Raw genomic sequence first — 25,745 nt, forward strand, 5'->3', positions numbered from 1 at the left:
GATACAAGTGTCTTTTACAGAGTACTTCATTACCACTTATCCTCTTCAGTAGGTGGAAATAACTAAAGTTGGGGTGTAACTAATGGTGGAGGGGCAAAATAACTATGCATTGACATCTTTCAAAAGTATTTTTCTTCATATATGAAAGTTATGTTATACATTTACCTTGGAAAGGAAATGCTCTTCATGTTCAGTTTTACTTTTTGGTTTTGTTTTACTGATAGTGGTTTGGGATTTGCACTAATTCATGAGCATTCACGTCTGCATGTTCCTATAACTGGTAGTATGTATTTGCATGAGCATCCCTGGGCTCAGGGCCGTGGAACACAGTAAAGTTACACAGCCTGTGTAGGGAGGGAACCTGTGCCCTCAGCTCCCTGTGTTGTGTTTAGGACCAATTGGCAAAGCCACTCACAGATGTGCCTTAGCCACAGTAATAGAAAAGGCAAAGTCTGTGTCCCCGCCCCCCCCCCAGGGTAGCTGAATATTATATAGCAATTCAGGAAGTTTTGTGGTACTAAATGTGTGATGCCCACTTTGGGGCATGTTAATTATGTTAACTCTTTCAATTGAAGTGAGAGGAGCAGTGCTGGGATTGACCATGCAGAAGAGATGGAGTTGCTGTTGGAAAACTACTACCGATTAGCTGAGGATCTTTCTAATGCAGCTCGGGAACTTAGGGTCCTGATTGATGATTCACAGAGTATCATATTCATCAACCTGGACAGGTAAGAAGGCATCATATAAAAAAGAGTGTTTTTTTGTTTTTTGTTTTTTTTACTTTTAAAAGTACTTTTATCAATATAGTATTGGTACACTCAGTAGTAACATGTAAAAAGTTTTTTTTTTTTTTTTTTTTTTTTTTTTGTCTTTTTTTGTTGTTGTTGTTATTGTTGCTATTTCTTGGGCCGCTCCCATGGCATATGGAGGTTCCCAGGCTAGGGGTTGAATCGGAGCTGTAGCCACCAGCCTACGCCAGAGCCACAGCAACGCGGGATCCGAGCCGCGTCTGCAACCTACACCACAGCTCACGGCAACGCCGGATCCTTAACCCACTGAGCAAGGGCAGGGATGGAACCCGCAACCTCATGGTTCCTAGTCGGATTCGTTAACCACTGCGCCACGACGGGAACTCCAAAAGTTCTTGAATTATATTACCTAGTAATTTTGATTAAGAAAAACTAAAAGCAGCCCAAACAATTATACTAGTACCCATTGTTCTAACCCTTAGCCAGAAAATACTATTTTAAGGCTGGCTGCTGTTTCACATAGGTTACAAATAACTATTTACTTTTTCATAGATAAAAGCCTCTGACCTTTAAGAAAGATTTAGAGGAAAAAAATTTTAATCCTTTTCTTTCTTAAGAAAAAAAATTTTTTAACTATATCTAAGAAAGAAAAAGTATTAATAAACATGCTGCTTGAGCAAAAAGACATATGAACACAGACAACATATACACAAATTTCTAAAAAATATGAAGTATAAAGATAAATCTTTGGATATGCTCTAAGTTTGTACAAAGAAGCTAGATTTGCTGTTCTGCAAAAAGTGAAGAGACCTACGATATAATATACAGAAATAATTTAATACCTTTTCACAAGAATATAACTCAAGCCTTGCGAAAGCCTCATATTCCATGAAGGCATCTAAAATGCCCTTCTTCCCCTATCCGTTTATGCGGTGGTTTTCATGGATTTCCCGCTGGATGTCACAGACGAAGGCCAGGAGGTTATCCAGGACTTCATACGTGTTCTGCCGGAAGTAGATCTGGAGGATGGTCACCTTGTCCTGAGTGTCCTTCTCCACTTCAGTGCTGCAGTTGCCATGGGATCCCAGAGCTGCAGCTTCCTTGGCTTCGAAATCCTTCTCCCTCTGCGGGTGATACTGTTCAGTTTGAGCCTGGGCTGCTGCTTTGGCCTGCTTCAGCCTTTGGTTCTTTTGCTTGTGGACCTCAGACACCTTCTCAGCAGCCTGCTTCTCGGCCTGGAGCAGCTGCTGGATGCCCTGCAACTGACTAGCCACAGTGGCAGCAACTTCAAGGTGCCAGAGAGCAGCCTCAATCAGCTGGCTGGCCCTCTCGACTCCTGTTTTCTTTATAAAATGATTTTTTTTGGCCACAGCCGTGGCATGTGGAAGTTCCTGGGCCTGGAATTGAACCTGTGCAACAGCAGTGACCCAAGCCAGCAGTGAAGCAAGATCCTTTGCCTGCTATAAAATAATTAATATAAAGGGACCTCCTATAAAATAATTATTATGAAGTAATAAAGTTTTTTTTTTTGTCTTTTTGCCATTTCTTGGGCCGCTTCCACAGCATATGGAGGTTCCCAGGCTAGGGGTCTAATCAGAGCTGTAGCCACTGGCCTACGCCAGAGCCACAGCAATGCAGATCCAAGCCACGTCTGCGACCTACACCACAGCTCACGGCAATGCTGGATCCTTCACCCATTGAGCAAAGGCAGGGATTGAACCCGCAATCTCATGGTTCCTAGTCGGATTTGTTAACCACTGTGCCACGATGGGAACTCCAGTAATAAAGCTTTTAAGGATTGACTTTTTCCATTTTGGAAAGAGTTACACCATTTGTTATCTGTAATTACTACATGGAAGTGTCTTATTTTAGGTATGTTTAATCCATGTGATCTTTAATAGACGAGTGAGTTTGTTGTATAGCTGGTGGACCCTTCTGTCTAAGAAGTTGTTCTCCTCTCCAGCCACCGAAATGTGATGATGAGGTTGAACCTACAGTTGACCATGGGAACCTTCTCTCTTTCGCTCTTTGGACTAATGGGAGTTGCCTTTGGAATGAATTTGGAATCTTCCCTTGAGGAGGTAAGACTGTAATATTTCAGTAATCTAGAGATTGTTTTTATTAATGTTTTGAAGATCATTTTTATAATGGATTTTAAAAGAAAGTCTTAACATGTATACTCCCCTAGTGAAATAAAAAATACACTCATTATTTAAAATTCAAGCAGTATTGTTAGACCCTTTTATAACATAGCTATAACTGTAGCATCGGTTACCCGTGTTTCCCAAAACATGTGGCTACACATAGGAAAGGTTTGATCAACAGAGTATGGTTGATTTATGATGTTGTACCAGTTTCTGCTATATAGCAAAGTGAACTTATACATACATATACATATTTTATATTCTTTTCCATCATGGTCTGTCGCAGGAGATTGGATATAGTTCCCTGTGCCCTACAGTAGGACCTTGTTTATCCGTTCTAATAGTTTGCGTCTACTAACCACAAAATCCCAATCCATCCCTTTCTCTCCTTGGCAATCGCAAATCTGTTCTCTGCGAGTCTATTTCTATTTAGTAGATAGGTTCATTTGTGCCATATTTCAGATTCCACATGTAACTGGTATTATGTGATTTATCTTTTTCTTTCTGGACTTCACCTGGTATGAGACTCTCCAGTTGCATCCATATTGCTGCAAATGGCACTGTTTTGTTCTTTTTTATGGCTGAGTCATATTCCATTGTGTACATATACCACATCTTCTTAATCCATTCATCTGTCTGTGGACATTTAGGTTGTTTCTATGTCTTGGCTATTGTGAATAGTGCAGCAGTGAACATAGAGGTGCATGTATCTCTTTGAAAGTTTTGTCCTAATATATGCCTAGGAGTGGAAATGCTGTATCATGTGGTAGTTCTGTATTTAGTTTTCTGAGGTACCTCCATGCTGTTTTCTATAGTGGTTGTCCCAATTTACATTCCTACCAGCACTATAGGAGGGTTCCTTTTTTTCCACATCCTCTCCAGCATTTGTTATTTGTAGGTTTTTTTAATGATGGCCATTCTGACTGATGTGAGGTAACACTTCATTGTTTTGACTTGCATTTCTCTAATAATTAGTTGAGCATCTTTTCAGGTGCTTACTGGCCATTTATCTGTATGTCTTCTTTGGAGAAATATCTGTTCAGGTCTTCGGCCCATTTTTTCATTTAAGTTGGCTTTTTTTTTTTTTTTTAAACCATATGAGTTGTATGTTTTGGAGATTAAACCCTTGTCAGTTGAATCATTTGCAAATATTTTCTCCTGTTCCAGAAGTTGTCTCTTCATTTTTTTATGGTTTCCTTTTTTGAACAAAAGCTTAAGTTTGGTTAGGTCTCATTTGTTTATTTTGTCTTTATTTCTGTTGCCTTGGGAAACTGACCTGATAAAACATTGGTACGATTTATGTCAGAGAATGTTTTGCCTGTGTTCTCTTCTAGGAGATTTATGATGTCATGTCAAGTGTTTAAGGTATTTCGAAGTTATTTTTGTGCACGGTGTTAGGGTGTGTTCTAGTTTCATTGATTTACATGAGGCTGTCTGGTTTTCCCAGCACCACTCTCTTATATTCTTGCCTCCCATTTCAAAGATTAATTGACCATAGCTGTGTGGATTTATTTCTAGGCTCCCTCTTCTATTCCATTGGTCTTTGTGTCTGTTTGTACACATACTGCAGTGTTTTGATTACTATAGCTTTGTAGTATTTTCTGAAGTCTGGGAGAGTTACACTTCCTATTTAGTTTTGTTTTTTTTTCCCCCTCATGATTGCTCTGGCAGTTCTGGGTTTTTAATGGTTCCATATGAATTTTTGGAATATTTTTTCTAGTTCTGTGAAATATGTCAGGGTAATTTGATAGGGATCACATTAAATCTTTAAACTGCTTTGGATAGTATTGCCATTTTATCTTAACAATATTCTTTCACTCCATAGAAGGTTAATGTTTTATAGTCCTAGTGTATTCACCTCCTTGATCAGGCTTATTCTTAGGGTTTTGTGTTTTTTTGGGGGTTTTTTTGGCTGCAATTTTAAAAAGTATTGGTTTTTAAAGTCTCTTTCTGATATTTCATTGTTAGTATACATAAATGCATTACTGAATGCTAATCTTCTATGCTACTTTGCTGAATTCGTTTATCAGATCTAGTAGTTTTTTTTAATCCGGTGAATTTTATTATATTTATAGTTGTACCACTATCATCACAACCTAAGTTTAGAACATTTCCATCCCAAACCCCCAGTCCATCCCTCTCCTGAACCTGTCCCCTTTGGTAACCATAAGCTTTTCAACTCCATGACTCTGTTTCTGTTCTGCAAATAAGTTTATTTATATCCTTTTTAGGTTCTACATAGAAGTGATAGCATTTGGTGTTTGTCTTTCACTGTCTACCTCACTTAGCAGGATAGTTTCTAGGTCCATTCATGTTACTGCAAATGCCATTATTTAGTTCTTTTTATGGCTGAATAATAATCCATTTTGTATATGTGCCACATCTTTTTTTTTTTTTTTTTTTTTTTTTGGTCTTTTTATTTGTCCTTTTAGGGCCACACCTGTGACATATGGAGGTTCCCAGGCTAGGGATCTGATTGGAGCTGTAGCTGCTGGCCTATACCAGAGCCATAGCAACACCAGATCCAAGCTGCGTTTGCGACCCAACCACAGATCATGGCAACGCCTGATCCTTAACCCCCTAAGCGAGGCCAGAGATCGAACCTACAACCTGTTGGTTCCTAGTCGGATTCATTTCTGCTGTGCCACAACAGGAATTCCATACCACATCTTCTTTATCTGCTTCTCTGTTGATGGACATTTAGGTGCTTCCATGTCTTGGCTATTGTATGTAATGCTGCAGTGAACACTGGGGTACATGTTTTTCAAGTCATGGTTTTCTCTGTATAGATGCCCAGCAGTGGGATTGCTGGATCATATGGTACTTCTATTTTTAGTTTTTTGAGAACCTCCATACTATTTTCCATAGTGGTTGCACCAATTTACATCCCCACCAACAGTGTAAGAGGGTTCCCTTTTCTTCACACCCTCATTAGCATTTATTGTTTGTAGACTTTTTGATGATGGCCATTTTGGCTGGTGAAAGGTGGTACCTCATAGTAGTTTTTCATTTGCATATCTCTAATAATTAGTGATGTTGAGTGTTTTTTCTTTCATGTGTTTTTTGGCCATCTCTACGTCGTCTTTGGAGAAATGTCTGTTTAGATCTTCTGCCATTTTTTGGGGGGGTTGATACTGAGCTGCAGGAGGTGTTTATGTATTTTGGAGATTAATCCCTTGTCAGTCGTTTTATTTGCAAATATTTTCTCCCATTCTGTGGGTTGTCTTTATTTTGTTTAGAGTTTCCTTCACTGTGCAGAAACATTTGTTTAATTAGGTCCCATTTTGTTTATTTTTGTTTTTATTGTCATTACTCTGGGAGGAGATCTGAGAAGATATTGCTGCAGTTTATGTCAGAGACTCTTTGGCCTATGCTTTCCTCTAAGAGTTTTACCGAGGAAAACTCTGGTCTTATATCTAGGTTTTTGATCCATTTTGAGTTTATTTTTGTGTACGATGTTAGGAAGTGTTCTAATTTCATTATTTTACGTGTGGCTGTCCAGTTTTCCCAGCACCGCTTACTGAACAGGCTGTCTTTTCTCCATTGTATATTCTTGCCTCCTTTGGTCTTAGATTAGTTGACCATAGGTGCATGGGTTTATTTCTGGGCTTTCTATCCTATTCCACTGATCTATATTTGTTTCTTCCCAGTACCATACTGTTTTGATGGCTAGCTTCGTAGTATAGTCTGAGTTCAGGGAGCCTGATTCCTCCAGCTCCATTTTTCTTTCTCAGGATTGCTATGGCTATTCAGGGTCTTTTGTGTTTCCAAGCAAATTTTAAAATACTTTGTTCTAATTTGGTGAAAAATGTCATTGGTAATTTGATAGGGATTGCACTGAATCTGTAGATTTCCTTGGGTAGTATTGTCATTTTAACAATATTGATTCTTCCAATCTAAGAACATGGTATATATTTCCATCTGTTGTATCATCTTTGATTTCTTTCATCAATATCTTATAGTTTTCAGAGTATGGGTCTTTTGTCTCTTTAGGTAGGTTTATCCCTAAGTATTTTATGCTATTTGGTATGATGGTAAATTGGATTGTTTCCCTAATTTCTTTTCTGATCTTTCATTGTTAATATATAGAAATGCAATTTCAGTGTATTAATTTTGTATCCTGCAACTTTATCAGATTCATTGATGAGCTCTAACAGCTTTCTTGTAGTGTCTTTAGGATTTTCTAGGTACAGTATCTTGTCATCTGCAATTTTACTTCTTCCTTTCCAACTTGGATTCCTATTACTTCTTTTTCTTCTCTGATTGCCATGGATAGGACTTCCAAAACGATGTTGAATAATAGTGGCGAGAGTGGATATCCTGGTCTTGTTCCTGATCTCAGTGGGTTCTTTCAGCTTTTCACCACTGAGAATGATGTTGGCTGTGGGTTTCTCATACATGGCCTTTATTATGTTGAGGTAGGTTCCCTCTATGTCTACTTTCTAGAGGATTTTTTATCTGAAATGGGTGTTGGATTTTGTCAAAGGCTTTTTCTGCATCTATTGAGAGGATCATACGGTTTTTATTCTTCAATTTGTTAATGTGGTATATATATCACAGATTGATTTGCAGATACTGAAAAATTCTTTTAACCCTGGGATAAATCCCTCTAGATCATGGTGTACGATTCTTTTAATGTATTGCTGGATTCAGTTTGGTAGTATTCTGTTGAGGATTTTTGGATGTATGTTCATCAGTGATACTGGCTTGTAATTTTCTTTTTTTGTGGTATCTCTGTCTGGTTTTAGTATCAGGGCGATGGTGGCCTCATAGAATGAGTTTGGGAGTGTTCCTTTCCTTGCAAATTTTTTGGAATAGTTTCAGAAGGATAAGTGTTAACTCTTTAAATTTTTGATAGCATTAGCCTTTGAAGCCATCTGGTCATGGACTTTTGTTTATTGGTGGTTTTTTGTTTTGTTTTGTTTTGGTTTTTGGTTTTTGTCTTTTTGCCTTTTCTAGGGCTGCTCCCACGGCATATGGAGGTTCCCAGGCTAGGGGTCCAGTTGGAGCTGCAGCTGCCGGCCTATGCTAGAGCCACAGCAACGTGGATCCGAGCCACGTCTGCAACCTACACCACAGCTCACAGCAATGCCAGATCCTTAGCTCACTGAGCAAGGCCAGAAATTGAACCTGCAACCTCATGGTTCCTAGTCAGATTCGTTAACCACTGAGCCACAACGGAAACTCCTGTTGGTAGTTTTTAAATCACAGTTTCAATTCAGTACTTGTGATTGGTCCATTCATATTTTCTATTTTCTTCTTGCTTTAGTCTTGGAAGACTATACCTTTCTAAGAATTTATCTGTTTCTTCTAGGTTGTCCGTTTTATTGGCATATAGTTGCTTGTAGTAGTCTCTTATCCTTTGTATTTCAGTGATGTCCATTGTAACTTCTTTTTTCATGTATGATTTTATTGATTCGAGTCCTCTTTTGATGAGTCAGGCTAAGGGTTTATCAATTTTGTTGATCTTTGCAAATAACCAGCTTTTAGTTTCATTGATCTGTTTCCTTCATTTCTATTTCATTTACTTCTGCTCTGATCTTTATGATTTTCTTTTCTTCTGCTAATTTTGGGTTTTGTATGTTCTTTCTATAGTTGCTTTAGGTGTAAAGTTAGGTTGCTTATATGAGATTTTTCTTGTTACCTGAGGTAAGCTGGTATTGCTATAAACTTCCTCTTAGAACTGCTTTTGCTGCATGCCATAGGTTTTGGTTGTTGTGTCTTTGTTTTCTTTTGCTTCTAGGTATTTTTTAATTTCATCTTTGATTTCTTCAGTGATCCATTGGTTATTTAGTAGCATGTTGTTTAGTCTCCATGTGTTTGTGTTTTTTGCAGTTTTTTTCTTGTCGATTTCTAGTTTTAGAGCATTGTGGTTGGAAAAGATGCCTGATATGAATTCAGTTTTCTTAAGTTGACTGAGGCTTGATTTGTGGCCCAGAATGTGATCTCTCCTAGAAAATTTTCCATGTGCACTTGAGAAGCATGTGTGTTTTGGCTGCTTTTGGATGGAATGTGCTATAAATATCTCTGAAGCCCATCTGGTCTAATGCATCATCTAAGGCTTGTGTTTCCTTGTTGATTTTCTGTCTGGATGATCTTTCCATATCTGTAAGTGGGGTATTAAAGTCCCCCACTATTACTAGGTTATTGTATATTTCTCCTTTTAAGGCTATTAGCAATTGCCTTATATATTGAGGTGCTCCTATGTTGGGTGCATATATATTTATAATTGTTATACATCTTAGATTGATCTTTTGATCATTATGTAATGTCCTTTGTCACTTGTAACATTCTTTATTTTAAGGTCTATTTTGTGTGAGTATTGTTATTCCAACTTTCTTTTGATGTCTGTTTTCATGGACTATTTTTTTGTTGAATTCGTTTATCAGATCTAGTAGTCTGTGTGGAATCCTTAGGGTTTTCTATATATAGTATTGTATCATCTGCATATAGTGACAGTTTTATCTCTTTCCTTCCAATTTGGATGCCTTTTACTTCTTTTTCTTGTCTGATTGCTATGGCTAGGACTTCCAGTACTGTATTTAATAGAAGTGGTAAGAGTGGGCACCCTTGTCTTGTTCCAGATTTTAGTGAGAAGGCTTTTAGTTTTTTTCCATTGAGTATTGTATTGGCTGTGGGTTTGTTATCAATAGCTTATATGTTGAGATGTATTTCCTCTATACCCACTTTTGTAACACGAATAGATGTTTAATTTTGTCAAATGCCTTTTCTGCATCTGCTGAGATAATCACGTGGTTTTTGACTTCTTTGTTAATGTGTGTGACGTTGATTGATTTGCATATGCTGAAGCATCCTTGCTCATGTGGGATGAATCCCACTTGGTCATGGTGTGTGATCTTTTTTATGTGTTGGATTCAATTTCTAATATTTTGTTGAGAGTTGTTGCCTCTGTATTCATCGAAGATATTGACCTATAATTTTCTTTTTTGGTAGTGTCTTTGATTTTGGTATTGTGGTGATGGTGGGTTCATAGAATATCTTTGGGATTATCACCTCTTTGGTCTTTTGCAAGAGTTTGAGAAAGAATGTTATAAATTCTTCTTTGTACGTTTGGATGTTTGGTAGAATTCGCCTAGGAAGCTATATCTGTTTCTTCTTGATTCAGTTTTGGTGGGCTATATGTTTCTTCTAGGTTGTCAAATTTGTTAGCATGTAATTGTTCATAGTATTTTCTCTCTATCTCTCTTTTTTTTTTTTTTTTTTTTCATTTCTGTGGTATCCATTGAGATTTCTCTTTTCTCATCTCTTATTTTGTTTATTTGAGTTCTCTCTTTTTTTTCTTGGTGAGTCTGGTCAGAGGTGTGTCAATTTTGTTTACCCTTTCAAAGAACCAGCTCTTGGTTTTATTTTTTTCTATCTTTAAAAAAAAAAATGTCTCTGGAGTTCCTCTTATGAATCAGCAGTAACAAACTCAGCTAGTATTTATGAGGGTACAGGTTTGATCCATGGCCCCACTCAATGAGTTAAGGATCCGGTGTTGCCGTGAGCTGCAGTATGGGTTGTAGACCTGGCTCAGATCTGGTGTGGCTGTGGCTGTGGCCTAGGCTGGCAGCTGTAGCTCCAGTTTGACCCCTAGGCTGGAAACTTCATATGCCATGGGTGTGGCCCTAAAAAGACAAAAAATAAAAAAAAATCTTTATTTCCTCTCTTACTTCTGCTGATTTTAGGTTTTGTTCTTTTTTAATTCTTTTAGATGGCAGATTAGGTTGTCTGAATTTTTTTGTTTTTTGTTTTTTTTAGGAACTTCCCTCTAAAAACTGCTTTTGCTACATCCCATAGATTTTGTATGGTTATATTTTCATTATCTCATTTTCTTTTTGATTTCTTCATTGACCCATTGGTTTTTTTAGTAGCATGTTGTTTAGTTTCTATGTTTTCAGTTTTTTCTCATTTCTTTCCTATGGTTGATTTCTAGTTTCCTGCTGTTGTCAGAGAAAATGCTTGAAATAATTTCTATACTCTTAAATTGGTTGAGGTTAGTTTTGTGCCCTAGTATGTGGCCAATCCTAGAGAATGTTCCGTATGCACTTGAAAAGAATGTATATTCTGGTTTTGGATATAATGTCCTGAAAATATCGATTAAGTGTGTTCTAGTGTGTCATTTAGGACCTCTGTTGCCTTACTGATTTTGTGTAGAGGATCTGTCCCTTGATGTGAGTGCCGTGTTAAAATGTCCTATTACTGTATGACCATCAGTTTCTCCCTTTATGTCTGTTAGTATTATGTATTTCAGTGCTTCTATATTAGGTGCATATATGTTGACAAGTGTAAAATCTTGTACTGATCCTTTCACCATTGTATAGTGTCCTTTTATCTTCCTCATGGCCTTTGTTTTAAAGTCTGTTTTGTCTGAGTATCACGACTCCTGCTTTCTTGTTATTTCCTTTTGCATGAAATATCTTTTTCTGTTCTCTCACTTTGAATCTGTGTATTCTTTGCCTTAAGGTACATCTCTTGTAGGCAGCATATTAAAGGTCTTATTGATCTAGTCCACCACTCTGTCTTTTGATTGGAGCATTACGTCCATTGACATTTAAGGTAATTATTGATGCATATATATTTATTGATATTTTAAACCCTGTTTTCCAGTTGATTCTACGTTTCTTCTTTGTTCCTTTTTCTTTTTGTGGTTTGGTGATTTCCTTCTATTTTATGCTTGTGTTCTGTTGGTTTTTGTGAATCCGTTGTTTGTTTTTGATTTATGGTTGCTCTGTTTTTCACGTATGTTAACCCCTTCCTATACTGCTTGCTTTAGCCTGCTAGTCATATAGGCTCAAACACATTCTAAAAAAAAGAGTCTAAATTTTCTTTTTTTTCCCATTTTATGATTTTAATGTCCTTTTTTACATCTCTGTGTTTATCCTTTTGCTGTTCCTTGTATTTATCACTGGTTTCACAAATAGTGGTTTGTTTGTTTTTTTTTTCTTTTTGGTTTGTATACTGGCTTATTTAAGTGATTACTTTCCATTTGTGATTTCCTCCATCCTATATCATCTTCTTTTCTTTTTAGTGAAGACCTTCCAATATTTCTTGTGGAATGTATTTAGTATTGCTATATTCTTTTAGTTCTTGTTTGTCTAAGAAATTCTTTATTTCTCCTCCAATTCTAAATGATGATCTTGATGGGTCAGGTATTCTAGGTTGCAGATTCTTCCGTTTCAGAACTTTGAGTATATCTCGCCACTCCTTTCTGGCCTGTAATGCTTCTGTGGAGAAATCAGCCTGATAGCCTTATAGGGATTCCCTTGTAATTAACTCTTTGTTTTTTTTCTTGCTGCTTTTAGTATCCTCTCCTTGTCTTTAACTTTGCCATTTTTTATTATAGTATGTCTTGGTGTAGGTCTGTTTGGGTTCAGCTTGTTTGAGACTCCCTATGCTCCCTGTACCTGGATATGTTTCCTTCTTTAGATTTGGGAATTTTTCAGCCATAATTTCTTCAGATACATTTTTTAATCCCCTTTTCTCTTTCTTCTTCTGGAATCCCTATTATGTATAGATTGGCACACTTTGTATTTTATCCTATAGATCTCTTATATAGCTTTTATTTTTTTTTTTTATTTAACTTTCTGTCTGCTGTCCTGATTGGGTGATTTCCATTATTCTATCTTCCAAGTCACTTATTTGTTTCTCTGCATTATTCATTCTGCTATTCATTGCCTTTAGCTCAGCTTTCCTCTCAGCAAATGAATTTTCCAATTTATCTTGGCTCCTCCATATAGTTTATAGTTGGTTTTTACAGTAACCTGCATTTCTGTCAATAATATTTTCATTACCTCCTTTTTGAACATCGTGTTAGACTGCAGAGGTCTCTTTCATTGTTTGCTCCTTCAAGGGTATTCTCCTGTTCTTTTAACTGAGAATGGATGGTTCCTCTACTTCTTCATTATGCTTATACTTCTCTTACTCTGTGAGGTTAGGGAAAACAATTATCTACTCTGGTTCTTGGAGGGCTATTTAAATGTGGATGGGTCCCTGGGTAGCTTGTGTGGGTTTATTACTATTTTTTGACTTGAGGGGCTGCTTTTGGTTTGGATGCTTTTTATCTCCTTCCTTGGTGTGTGCAGCCTTTTATTCCCTTAATAGGGGGTGTGCAGGTGCATGGCCCATGGGCATTCCCAGGGAGATGGGGGTGACAGGTGGCAGCCAGTCCTGGGGTCCTCAGCAGGGTTGGTGGCTGCAGGCCACACATGCCCTCAGGGAGGTGGCAGTGGCAGATGTGCCCAGTTGCAAGACCTTGGCAGTGGCAGGCCACACCTACTTCTGGAGTCAGATGGCAGCAGTGGCTTGAGCCTGCCCCCATAACCCACACAAATGGTGCCCTGCTGCCAGAGAGCCTGCATACAGAGAAACAAATTTCTATAGCAGTCACACCCTCCGCCCACCCCCTCACCTCTGACACTCCCCAGCAGTGACACTTTGCTTCTCTAGCAGCCCAGGCCTCCTCTTGCACTGCTTGGCTATGGTACATCACACCCTAGCACTTCCAGGATGCTTCCATGCTGCCAGCCCTAGTCCTCACCCTAGACTGACCTCTGAGGCCCAGACCTCAGCACCTGGACCCTGTCCACCCCAGTGAACCAGCATCTCAGGCTGGACTGCACTGGGTGGTGGCACCAACCATTTTGCAGTGCTCTCTGCTTTGCCCTCCTTAGACCCACTGCTGGGCTTTTTTTTCTTGAAGCTTTGAAGCTTTCCCTTCTGCCTCTGCTGATCTTCCCGCCAGTCAGGGGGCCTCCCAGTGTGCAAAAACCTTTTCTGTTTCACAGCTCCCTCCCAGGGGTGCTGGTCCTGTCTTGGTTCCTTTCTCTCTCTCTTCTTCCTTTTGTCCTACCCAGTTATGTGGAGATTTTCTTGCCCCTTAAGTCTGAGGTCTGCCAGCATTTAGTAAAGGTTCTGTGAGAGTTGTCCTACATGTAGATAAGGAGTTTTCGGATGTATCTGTGGGAGAAGGTGAGTGCTACATTCTACTCCTCTACCGTCTTGAGCCAGTCTTTTTTTTTTTTTTAATTCTTATGTGTCAGGCAGTGTTCCTGCCATTTGCATGCTTTATTTGGCTTAATCATTACAACTCTGAAAATGGATGTGTTTTCCCCGCTTTATAGGTGGGAAAACTGAGGCTCAGAAAATATAAATAACTTTCCCAGGGCACAGAGCTGAAAAATAACTAGAATTTAGACCCCAGGATTTCCACTCTCTACTTTGCTCTGTATTAACATAACACTGAACTCTCAGCATTATTCTTATCATTGTATCCTTGTACTCTCAGAAAATGTGTTAATGTGAGATTTCTAGAAATGAATCTGTATATAGGTTTGGCAGGCAGACTCTGGCACTGGATTCTGTGCCCTAATCTGACAGGTCTAGTCTCTCTGTCTCTGTGGTTGTTGCCCTCGTCCAGCCCACATTATCTCTCATTAGGACCACTGTTTCTTTTAAAAAGTGGTCTTGAAAAGAAGCAGATCTTTTGGGGGGACCACACCCATGGCCAGGGATCAAACCCTAGCCATAACAGTGACAATGCCAGATCCTTAACCGCTAGGCCACCAGGGAGATCCAACCAAATCTTTGATGGTCACTCTTCTCCATAAAACTATTCAGTGATTTACTTATTGTCTGTAGGACTTTTCCTGGTCTGCTGTGCCCACATCCCCATCTTCAGCCGCCTTGCCCTTATCGTTGGTGATTCATCAGTATTCTCATTCACGCTGCCTCCACACATCTCTCCTCAGCTCCCACTGGTTTTTTTTTTTTTTTTTTTTTTTTTTTTTTTGCCTAGTTAGCTTCTATTTCTTTCTCAATTCTCAGCTCAGGTGTCACTTCCAAAGAGATTCTTCACTGACTCCAACGCAGTCTGAGTAAAATTCTCCTTGTTATATATGCCCAAGTAATCCCATATTTCCCATTTTCCATGTTCCTCAGATTTGCAATTCCTTGTTCAAAGTATGCAAAACATCATAAACTCTCTGAAGCAAAGTCAGTATTAGTCATTTTACTGCCCCTTACAAGATATTAAAGAGAAATAAATGGAGTACGTGTATTCATTCATCTTACAGATGTGATTTTTAGTGTCTGTTTTACAGTAAACACTACTTTTAGCTGTGGGGATACAGCAGTGAGTCCCAGCCCTTGTGGAAATTACATCGTAGTGGAAAAGAGAATAAACAGATATATTGTATGTCAGCTGATTAAGTGCCATAAAGAAAAGTAAAGCCAGACTAAGGGGTAGAGACTGTTAGCAGGAGGTGGATGAAGAGCATTGTAGAAATCAGATCAGGTGGTCGAGGCAGGTGTTTTGAAGAGGTGACCCCAGAGCAGAGGCCTGAATAAAAAGAGGAAGTGGGAGCCTGGGAGGAGGTGATCCACACGTGTGAAGACCGAGCCAGGGATGAGCTGAGCAAGGAACAGCAGGAAGGCCAGAGCGATTAGAGAAGATGCGTCAGGAGGAGAAGAGGAGGGAGTAAGGTCAGAAGGACAGAGGGTGAGGACAATATGGGGTAAGGGTTTGGGTTTATTCTAAATGTGAAAGGAATCTCTTGGAGCTATTTAGCCCAAATTGAAAGTCCAGTAGTCACCAAAATGTCCTGTGTAACATAGACCAACCCCGGACATTCTCAGAGGTTACTTCCAAAGGCCTTGGTGAATTTTCCAGTTTGTGACTGCGGAACCTTAGTAGAAGTTCCTATCTCTCCTTAAAATGTTTGTTGAGAACTGTTTATATACATGTGCTCACTCTTACAAGCTAATTCCATGTTATACTTTAATATTTTCTCTGAAGGCTTGTTTTCTCTTCAAAAGGTTGAGGGGGGTTAGAAATTCCTTTCTAATAGTTCCCATGTATGCAGTTCTGGTTGTAATGAGATATGAGTGGAAGGTAGTGAGCTAAGCTTGAAATGTGTTCATTGACTCTATAAACGTTAAATGTCTCTGTCCTGTATAGTTAGAGTTAACATTTCAATGGTGAATTTAGGCTAGGAAAAGCTTTTTTCTTTTTTGAATATCAGACTATTTCAGGTATTTCAGGAGCAGTCAAAGAATTCCCACATAGCCTTCACCCAGATTCTTCAGCAACATTTTATCATATTCACTCTATCTTTGTATCAACATACATATTTTTCTAAATTATTTGAGAGTAAACAGCAAATGCGGTGCCCCTTCATGTCAAGATATTTCAGTATGTATTTCCTAAAAACATTCTTCTGTGTAACCACAGCTTGGTTTTCAAAATCAAAAAATTAACATTGAAGCAGCACCAGTTTCTGATTTGTGGACCCTGGTCAGGTCTCACCACATGTTTCAGCAGAGCCATTTATCTCATAGAAAACCTTGGCTCACCTGTTGCATGTGGTTGTCATGTCTCCTTAGGCTCCTTTAATCTATACCAGTTTTTTGGTCTGTCTTTCATAGCCTTGACGTTCACAAAGAATGCAGGTCGGTTGCTTGGCCCTTGATTATCTTTCTTCGTCATTAGATTCTGGTTACGTGTTGTGTCAGTGTCTTCTTCACATTAAATCCCGTCAGGAGACACTTGAAGTCATTTTGTCTGGTCACTAGTGATACTAATTCTGATCATTTGGTTAAGGTGGTGTCTGCCAACTTTCTCTCCTGTAAAATTACTGTTTTTCTCTGTGGAATTAAGTATCTTGTAAGAAGCCTATTATGCGTCAGATTTTCACCCTCTAGTCTCCACTAATTGATCCAAAAATTGGTTTATGCCTGAATCAAATACTACAGTGATGATTATCAAATGGTGATTTTTTTAATTTCCATCACTCCTCCTATTTTTCTTCATTGTGAAGTAGAGCCTTCCCTTCTCCTAGTTATTGATTCATTTATTTATATCAGTATGGACTAACCCCATGAGTTATAATCTGTCATTACTTTCATTTATTTTGATGCTCAGATTGTCCCCTTCTTGCCAACTTCAGAGTATTTTTGACATGTCCCCCACCTGTTTTAGTGCTTTTTTAGTAGCCTCTGGCACATCAGATGTTCTAGGCATCTTATCTCTAAGGAGTTGATAGACTAAACAGTGGAGGAGAGGAAGAGTTTGATAGGTAGGTTTTAAACACACAGTACAGCAAGGCATTCCCAAAGCATCAGGAGCATAAAATATCCAACTCTCAGACCCTCCCCCTTAATCTAGAGGTCTCACACTGGGCTGGTGTGTATTTTCATGGCACGTGGAGTTTTCAACTTTCCTCAGGTTTATCACATTCTGGCATTCCCATACTTTTAATTATAGGGCAGAACCAGTCTTCCTCAAAAAACAGTAATTTGGGTATGCTAAATCTCATTTAAACACAATTTTTACTTAATTAATTAGGGCTGCCTTTTAAGATAACTGGAAATTTCTTTATCCGAACCGTTAACTCACACTAGCACTTTTCTCCCTGATAGCTTATGTTTAACATCTAACTTGATATTAAAAGGAGGCAGATTTCTGCGTCATATATGGCGTGAATTTCCCTCAGTGGTTACTGATCTTTTTGCATAAGAGTGAACACCCAAATCACGGGGGACCAAGCCGTGGTTGATAACAGCTAATGGCATTGATGTAGATGGGACTCCTTCCTTGTGGGAGATTGTTTTGTGATTCTGTACATTAACACAGGAACTAAAAGCATTACATTGCAAAAATAGTACAGTTTTGAAAATGACAGTGAAGGAAAGTGTGTACTCTAAGTCGGAGGTTTCCAAACTTCTTGGTTCATGATTTTAGTGTCTTAGTAATTTTTTCACAGCATCCCTAGACCAGAACTTTCTTTTATTATGTTACAGTTTCTAAGGGTTTCTTTATGAAGAAGTTAGGTCAGAACAGCTTAAGAGTAGCAATTCTGGTGGCATCCCACAGATGACACTATGTTTTTCTTGAAAATAGTCTGGAGTGCTGTGTTGCCACAGTTAGGTAACTGTAGCTGAAGTTGTCATATGTGATTGTAACTACTAAAATTTATGTGCATGTAAACAGAGACCAGAAGGAAAACACAGAGCAGTTATGTTGGTTCATAGATGGTCATAAAACTTTTAGATTCTTTTAAATCATGTTTTCCTCTCATTTGTTTTCTTTTTTTTTTTTTTTTGGAGGGGGCACCCGGATATGAACCGGGGACCCGTCATTTGTTTTCTGATTCTTGATCTCTGTGTGCTATTGAGGCACTTATTCTTAGTTCCTTCCTATAGCAAAGAATAGTACATAGACGGTTTCTTTTAAACCTAGGTCAATAATAAAAATAGTTCAGGAAATTTTATCACTAAGGTAACCTAGCCTTTTATAATTGAAATTAACTGTGTTCTTTCTTAGGACCACAGAGTGTTTTGGTTGATCACAGGAATTATGTTTATGGGAAGTGGCCTCATCTGGAGGCGTTTGCTGTCATTCCTCGGACGACAACTAGAAGCTCCTTTGCCGCCTCTGGTACGAAGAGTCTGGTTCAAGCAATACAGAAGAGGGGTTATAGTCACAGGTTCCAGAGTCCTACAGCCTGAGCCTAACTGTCACAGGCTTTGTGACCTCAAGCAAGTTATTTAATTTCTCTAAGCCTCACTCAGTTTCTGCATCTTTTGATGAAGTCAGTGCTTCTGCTTCATGTAGTTAAAGGGAGAATTAGATAATATGTGTAAAGCACTTACTAGCGTAGTGCCTGGCACAAGAAATTAGAAGTTTATTTTGTATGGAACACTGTAACCAGCATTGTCCATTTAGACATGTTAGTAATTTTGGCACAGGTTTTATCATATCATACCCCGGATTGCAGTATAGAAAGCATTTAGAGTGTTCCCAACAGGAAAAGGTAGGAAGGTTACCTTCTTTTCTTATCTTTCTACTACCAGTTTACTCCCTGGAGCAAGTACTCCAGACACTGATACATGGCTTGCTCTCCTTCCCTTGTTTCGTGGTTAATGTATTGTTTTACTGGTGGCTTTCTTTTTAAGCAGACATAACTAAACTTACGGATTTTCCTGCTTTATTTAGGTGGCCTCCTTACCTAAAAAGACCCTGCAGGCAGATAGAAGGATGGAAGTGAAACACAGCTTCAGACCGGATGGACTTGGATCAAGCAGGAGTGTCCTAACAAACCGTTAGGAACAACCCAGTGGAAACTGATTTTTTTTTTTTTTTAATGGTAGTCACAGAAAACACCTGATACTCGTATTTTCTTCTATAGAGTCAGAGACTTGAGAAAAAAAATCACTGACATTTAAATTATAATGTCTGTTGATAAAAACATGGCAGTCACAATATTAGATAATAGCATTTTCAGAATTCTTAGTACAGAAGCAAAGCACTGGCTTTGTAAAAGGCCAAAATTTTATTTCCTACAAACTTAAGGATATGTAAGGCATGGAGAGATTAACATAAAAATAGCTTGTGGTATTGAGTTTTAATTTATATATGTCCACAAAAGTACAGACTTGTACCAAACAAAACCTGGAAACTTGACAGCCCACAGTTATGAGACCAGGTAGCCATAGTTCTTAGGACAGGGAGTCATGTTCTCTTGAATTTCCTCTCAGGTAACTGAAAAGCTAGCAAGGTGTGTATTAATCTTAAACTCTGGGAGTTTGTGCTTTAAATCAGTCTTTGACATAACCTTACTTGTCTTCTCTTTGCCCCCTTTTTATGTAAGGTGAGTAAAAAGAAGGAAATGAGAATATCAGCTTTATACAGATTCCAGTTAATCAGGATTTTACTTTCTCAGTCTGTGAAACTATTTTTCTTTGCTTGGCTATAATTAAAGCCTTTGGAAATAGAATTGAAAGAAAGTATTTCCATCCTGTTACTATGTTTTCTAGAGGTTAAGTACAGTTATGCAAGAGAACATTATAGTTATCTTTGTCTTCCAGAGATGGCATATGTAGAAGGTTCTGGAATGTCCACAGCAGCCTTGGTACTGTAAGTGTAGTAATAAATAATATGTCCCCTGCTGACTGTGGGGGATACCTGATAACTTAATCTGTCATGTAAGGAAGTTTAGGGGTCCATTTACCAGGTTGTTTGGTGCAAGGAGTTAAAATGCTCTTCCACTAACTGATTTGAAAGGAAAAATAGTTACAAGTAGTTTTCCCTCTTCCAGGGTTTGGTTATGAGAGGACGTTAGGATGGCATGGAGCAGGCTGGGCTTGTCTTAAAGTGCACTTTGTGGTATGTTGGTTGAAACGTGATGTACAGCACTCTCTAGCATCTTACATCTGTTTAATTTTCAAGGAAAGTATCTGACAACACTTAGATTTCACAGGCCACACTTTTCTTCGGCACACCTCGGAGCATGCTGCTATTTTTGATCTTATGTTATTACTGTAAAATAAGTAATACTACTTAACTGTGACATGTGAAGAATTGGAAGTCAGAGGGCAAAATTTGATTTGACTAAGACCAGGCATAAAAGAATTTTGGTCTTTTTTTTTCTTTCCGGTGTTACGTAGTTTGTGGAGTTGGGTAAAATAATTTTTTGATGAGTCATGACTCATCACTAAAAAGGAAAAATAAATGCATCTACCTCATAAGTCTGATAAAGGGAAAGTAATGATGGCTTATAGATTTTTCGAAGGTGATTAGATTAAGGATGATTTCCAGATGGCAACTAGCCCTACTTTAGTTAACAATCTAGATGGTTGTTAAAGAGCCCTCAAAAATAATAAAAGAGCCTATGCCCCCCAAAAATTTCAGTTTTAAACTCAGAGTTCATAAACTATTTGTAAGTAAGGTGAAAGAATACCAAACAGTTATGAGTAAGCAGGTAAGCGTATCCTCTTTAAACATGTATGAGTACAGGGAATGATAGTCTTAGCAGATGGTCTTTGGGAGGCTTCAAAGAAAAGGTGGCAAAACTAGACATCATCATTTTAAGATGCTGTTATTCTTTAAAAAAAACAAAACAAAACTGATGACCACTAAATATTATAAAAGCTCTTTATTTTCATGAGTTATTCTAAGAGTTGTACACAGCCTTGTGTTTTGGAATTGGAATATTAAACTCGCTTTAAATTCAGGATTTTCATTACTTCAGTAATTAATAACTACTGGGGTAGTCTAATGGGTAGAGTATGGAATAGGGAATTCACAGCCATGAGTTTATTTCCAAACTTGCTTCAGATCTCTTTAGGTCTGAGATACATGGCAGAAAACAGTTCCCATCTAAAGCCTTGGAGAAGGTGGTTGCATACATATATACAGGTAATAGACAAAAACTGCTATTCTGTAAATGTGTCCTGGTATCTTGAAATAAAGGCAATTTTGAGTTAAATTGTTGAAGTTCAGATTTGTGTTAGGGTTTTAATCTCTATTAGGTATCTATTTTTGTGGTTAAGCATTTTAGAATCACCGCTTACAACTACAGTTAATACATAGTAACGTGAAAATTTAATTCACCTATCAGGATAATAAGATTGTCAAGTATTGAGGGTTTTTTCCTGTATGCTAGGTTTTTACATATTTATCATATACACAAGAGTACAATATTTATAATTTTTGAATATGAGATTACGATCATTAAATATGCTACATGAAAACTTCCGACTTCATAAAATTTAACATCCTGCTGCTTGCTTATCTGGTATGCTCAGGCATTGAGGAAAATATAAATCCTCAGGTAAAGAATGATCCTGTTTAAACATAGTCCCTATCATTTAGTGAAGCCTGACACTTCTAGAGCGACGGCAGTTGAAGGCGTGCATCCTTCTAAGGAAAAGATCTGGTGCTGAAAACATACCTCAACTAAAGTGCCCTGTCAGCTTGTTCTGCACTCAGACTTCTCAACTCGTAAGTCAGTACAACTAAGTAAATTTTAATCCCCTCAAAAGAAACTTCCCTTGAATTAAAAATAATTCTTCAAATAGGTTGAGCTGCCAGTAATTGTTAACTGAAAACCAAAAGGTATTTTCTGGGTGGTTTTTGCTGTGCCGTAGGGAACTCACGCAGCTAGCCTACCTGTGTAAGAAAGATGAGACGGTGCCAGGAGTGATCCACGGTCCTGTCTGGGTATCTAATCTGCCTGTTGTTTCCCTGTATGTACTCACCTCATGCTCGCAATTGTAATTCCAGTAGCTTTCCCCCGATTTCTACTTTAACTGCACTCTTCAGCTGGATCCCCGTCCCTGACCAATTTCTGTACTGCCGCTTGGGAAGCTGAGAAGAGAAGGGCACTGGGCATGTGTTATTTTCTCCCACTTTTAGTATCCTTTCACTAGTGTCAGAAGAAAGAGGTTCTTCCCCAACAGCTATAGAATTCACTAAGTGCTGTTGACAGTAACAATCCCTGCAAAGTTTTAGTGAAGCTGAAATTCTGGGGTACGCTCCTTTCCCTTAACTCTGCCGCCCTGCAGGACGTGCAGAGGAGATCTGATCGACTGGGACCAGCCCAGGAACAAGGGAAGCCCAGGCCTGCACCCCTCTTCTTGATCCCTTTTGATCTTTTCAGCCTCAAGACAGATCTCTCTCCTTCTCTAGTTCTGTTGGCACAACTTGTGACAGCCTAATGCCCCCCAGGCACCTTGTGGGACCACTGCAGATTAGCAGAGGGTCATCAGCTCTCAGAACGGTCATTTCTCCAAAAGCAACTGAGGACAGACAAAGACGATTTTTATATGTGTCCTTCAGTGCGTGAAACATTAAAAATACAGTAAATAGTCCTCCTAAGAAAGGACCACATCCTTTACAGCATGCTTTTTGGAGTTGTGAGGTTAGCCCTCAGCCCTGTACTTTTCTCCACGCTCTGTTTCTCCCTGTGCTTTTTCATGTATGCTGTGCTTTCTGTGTCACTGTGATTGGAATGGTCACCAATTTTAAAAGCATTTTTTTAGGAGAAATTGTTAACAGCGGTTTTTCTACAAGATCATCAGAGAGGGGCCTTTCCAGGCATCAGAAAGACATAGGTGGCTCCTTTGGAAGAGGAAATAGGTCGTACAGCAGATCTGAGTACAGGAAACAAGTGAGGAGTAAGCTTAGAGGCAAAGGAAGCCAGAAAGTAAACTTTGGAAGGGGACATGCATAACCGGAGCATCCACTCTTTCACATACTTTGATGATGTCACCCTTGTCTGTATCCTCTTTCCAGATGGTCAGGCTGTTAGTGTGTGTGTCTCCACTCACAGGGGCCCCACCTCCAGTAGCATCGACCAGGGTCCACTGGATGTGCCACTTTGTCCACCAGAACGCTCACCCTGGAGATGACTCGGCGTGAGAGAGAGGGGCAGGCTAGGAAGGTAGAACGACATCTTTAATCTTGGCCGAGGCTGTAGATGTGAAGCGCCCCAGAGAGTCGGGCTCCCAGAGAACTCCTTCCAGCAGCAACAACAATTTGGTTCTGTAGGACACAACATAGAATTCATTATCCATTCATAATGTCTGTCCAGTTCCTGCTGTAGCCCAGGCAGCATCTTATGCTTTAGAGATTAAAGGATGAGTAAGACCTTGGCCCAACCCTAGGGCTTGAGTTTAAATGCCTTTTTTCCCTTTGTTAAATACCCCTTTCACAGATCTGTAGGTTTGGAAAACCACAGCAGAGGAAGTTCACTCTGGCCCCTTTTCCTTAATTTCTGTCCCAGACAAGTGCATGTCCTTACAGCATCCAAGCTGTGGTGCAGTGCCGACAGCGTGTCTGCAGTGGTAAGGATGCCCCTAAGCAGGCTCTTCACACCACCTCTAGGCCCCTGGTGTTTCAGGAACTGTCTTTCTAAATTGTCTTCAAAGCTTGTACAAGTTTTTAACATTTTCATGGGTGGCAAATCGACATACTTGGAGGTGGGTTTCGTTTTTGGAAACTCCCAAGAGTTTTTCTGGACCAAGGCTAGTAAATGAGGTGTGGCTGATAGGGTTTCATTCGAGCTGGGTGGGACCAGGAAGTGACCCAACCCTCTGTGAAGTACTTGTGTGCTCTAAGTGTCCTCTCCACAGTGTGGTTAAACCACCTTCATTCTAAGAGGCAAGTTTTCCCCTGCTCTGGCCCTTTCTCTGCCTAGTCCACCTACTCCTGTTTCCAGATCCACTCGGGCCCGGGGCTGAGCAAGGCCTTCCTCTGCCGTCGCTCTGACTGCCCTTGGCTTTTGGTCATCGTACATGGGACCTGGGTGGTCTTAGAGTGTGTTTCCTTTTTCCACCTAGACTCATGGGCAGGGACCACAGCTCAGGTTTCTTTGTCTGCTCCTTAGGTGCCCAGTGTAGTAACAGCTTGTAACACATTACTCACTGCTGCACCAGGGCTCGTGGGCTTACTGAAGGCAGCCCCACTCAAGAAAGTGCTGAGTCTTCCTAATTGTAGTTTGTTACTACCTCAGTACCTAATACTCACGTTTCAGAGAAAGAGGAATCTTCAAAATCGTAACTTTTATTCATCTCAGTACAAGGCCATCTGCTGTGATATCCTCAGATTATGTCCATTTTTTAAACATAATCTCTAATTTAGCTTTATACCGAGGGCCCCCAATCAGATAGGTGTTGTGAAAGTTGAGTGATTTTTAGTGTTGACTCATGAACTATAAATTAGGAAGGTGAATTTGCAGTGTCATACAGAAAAGAATCAAATATAAAGTACATTTAGATCATCTATACCACCTCCTACGGTTGGTATAAAAAAATGGTTAATTGAATAATTTTATATATATACATGGGTTTTTAGTAATATCTAACTTTGGGGAAGTGAATAAAATTTAAAATACAGGCCAAACTTATGATATTCCTGTGACCACATCTTTTGAGAATCCTCCCATAAGCTTATATTTCATCTTTTTTTGCTGTGGATAACCGTAAATTTTTTGTTTTCCAGGGTTGCCTGTAAATAAGTTAAAGCAAGGGCTACTTGAGTTTCGGCCAGTAGGGGGAGCCAGGGCCAGCACCTACCAAGCCCTACACCCCTGGTTATACTCAGATCTGTAAAGGCTTCCCCAGCCTTTTTTAACTCCCCATGTGTACACGTCTTAATTCTCCTCAAGAGCAGAGACTTTTTCTTCCTTCATCTCTCATAACCCAGCTCAGTTCTGTACAATGCCATATCCTAAAATAAATGAATGGAATCAGTGGTCTAGCTGTATATGTTAAGGTGAAAAACCCTTTAATCTGCTATATCTGTTAAAATTCAAAATGTACATACTAGCAGTCTTCTAGGAGTCTCACCAGCAGAGAGATTTGCATAATTATATAAGGGTAGAGCTGTAATACTGCTCACTAGAGCATTATCTGTAATGGTTAAAAAATAAACGGAAATACTGTCAAAATATATGGTGCACCCAGATAATAAATTACTATAGTCATGTAAAGAACCACTTCTCTACGTACTTATCTGGAAAGAGGCATATATGCAGTTTGTGGGTGTTGTTTCTAGAGTCCTACAAAAACAATGTTGAAGAAAACCAAAATGGTTAGCCAATGTGGCAAGCAAGGGTCAGCACACTTTTCAAGTGCCAGGCCAAGATAATATTTTAGGCCTTGTGGGACATCAGTCTCTGAAGCAGCTAATCAACTGGCATCGTAGTATGATAGCAGCTGTAAAGAGATGAAGGAACATGGCTATATCCCAGTAAAGCTCCTTATAGAAACTCCAATTTGGACTTCATATAAATTTCATGTGTCACAAAATGTTTTTTTAAGATCATTTAAACATCATAATCATTTTTAGTTCATGAGCTTTACAAAAATAGGTAGCCAATTAGAGTTGGCCCACAGGCTGAAACTTGCCAACCCCTGCTGTAGAGGATGAAATCACAAAAATAAGATGGATTATGGTGTGCGCATTTCTTTTGTGTCCCTCTCTTTTTCAGACTGAAAAATCGAAAATATATACACAATGAGATCATCCCCAAATGCCAGCCTTCGGCCAAATGCAAATATCGGAGAAGCC

The 25,745-nt window shown here is 39.1% G+C and overlaps 2 protein-coding genes and 1 pseudogene across 4 annotated transcripts in view; 1 reads left to right on the forward strand and 2 right to left on the reverse strand.

Moving 5' to 3' along the window:
- Positions 1-25,118, forward strand: part of MRS2 (MRS2, magnesium transporter) — a 50,877-nt gene extending 25,759 nt beyond the window's left edge. The window contains exons 8-11 of one of the 2 annotated variants that reach the window (XM_001928036.7): positions 576-728; positions 2,713-2,830; positions 18,216-18,329; positions 18,888-25,118. In XM_001928036.7, coding sequence (XP_001928071.1) covers positions 576-728; positions 2,713-2,830; positions 18,216-18,329; positions 18,888-18,998 — 496 coding nt within the window. In that variant the 3' untranslated portion in view covers positions 18,999-25,118. The remainder of the gene's footprint in view (positions 1-575; positions 729-2,712; positions 2,831-18,215; positions 18,330-18,887) is intronic. The other variant, XM_013977474.2, reaches the window with a different exon arrangement.
- On the reverse strand, positions 1,667-2,561 carry LOC102165256 (annotated as a pseudogene).
- Positions 19,020-25,745, reverse strand: part of GPLD1 (glycosylphosphatidylinositol specific phospholipase D1) — a 66,222-nt gene continuing 59,496 nt past the window's right edge. For both annotated transcript variants that reach the window (XM_013977471.2, XM_001925909.7), the window contains one exon: positions 19,020-23,216. In XM_013977471.2, the coding sequence (XP_013832925.2) occupies positions 23,130-23,216 (87 nt within the window). In that variant the 3' untranslated portion in view covers positions 19,020-23,129. The remainder of the gene's footprint in view (positions 23,217-25,745) is intronic.

Source organism: Sus scrofa, chromosome 7 (assembly GCF_000003025.6).
Source record: "Sus scrofa isolate TJ Tabasco breed Duroc chromosome 7, Sscrofa11.1, whole genome shotgun sequence".
NCBI classification, from domain to species: Eukaryota; Metazoa; Chordata; class Mammalia; order Artiodactyla; family Suidae; genus Sus; species Sus scrofa.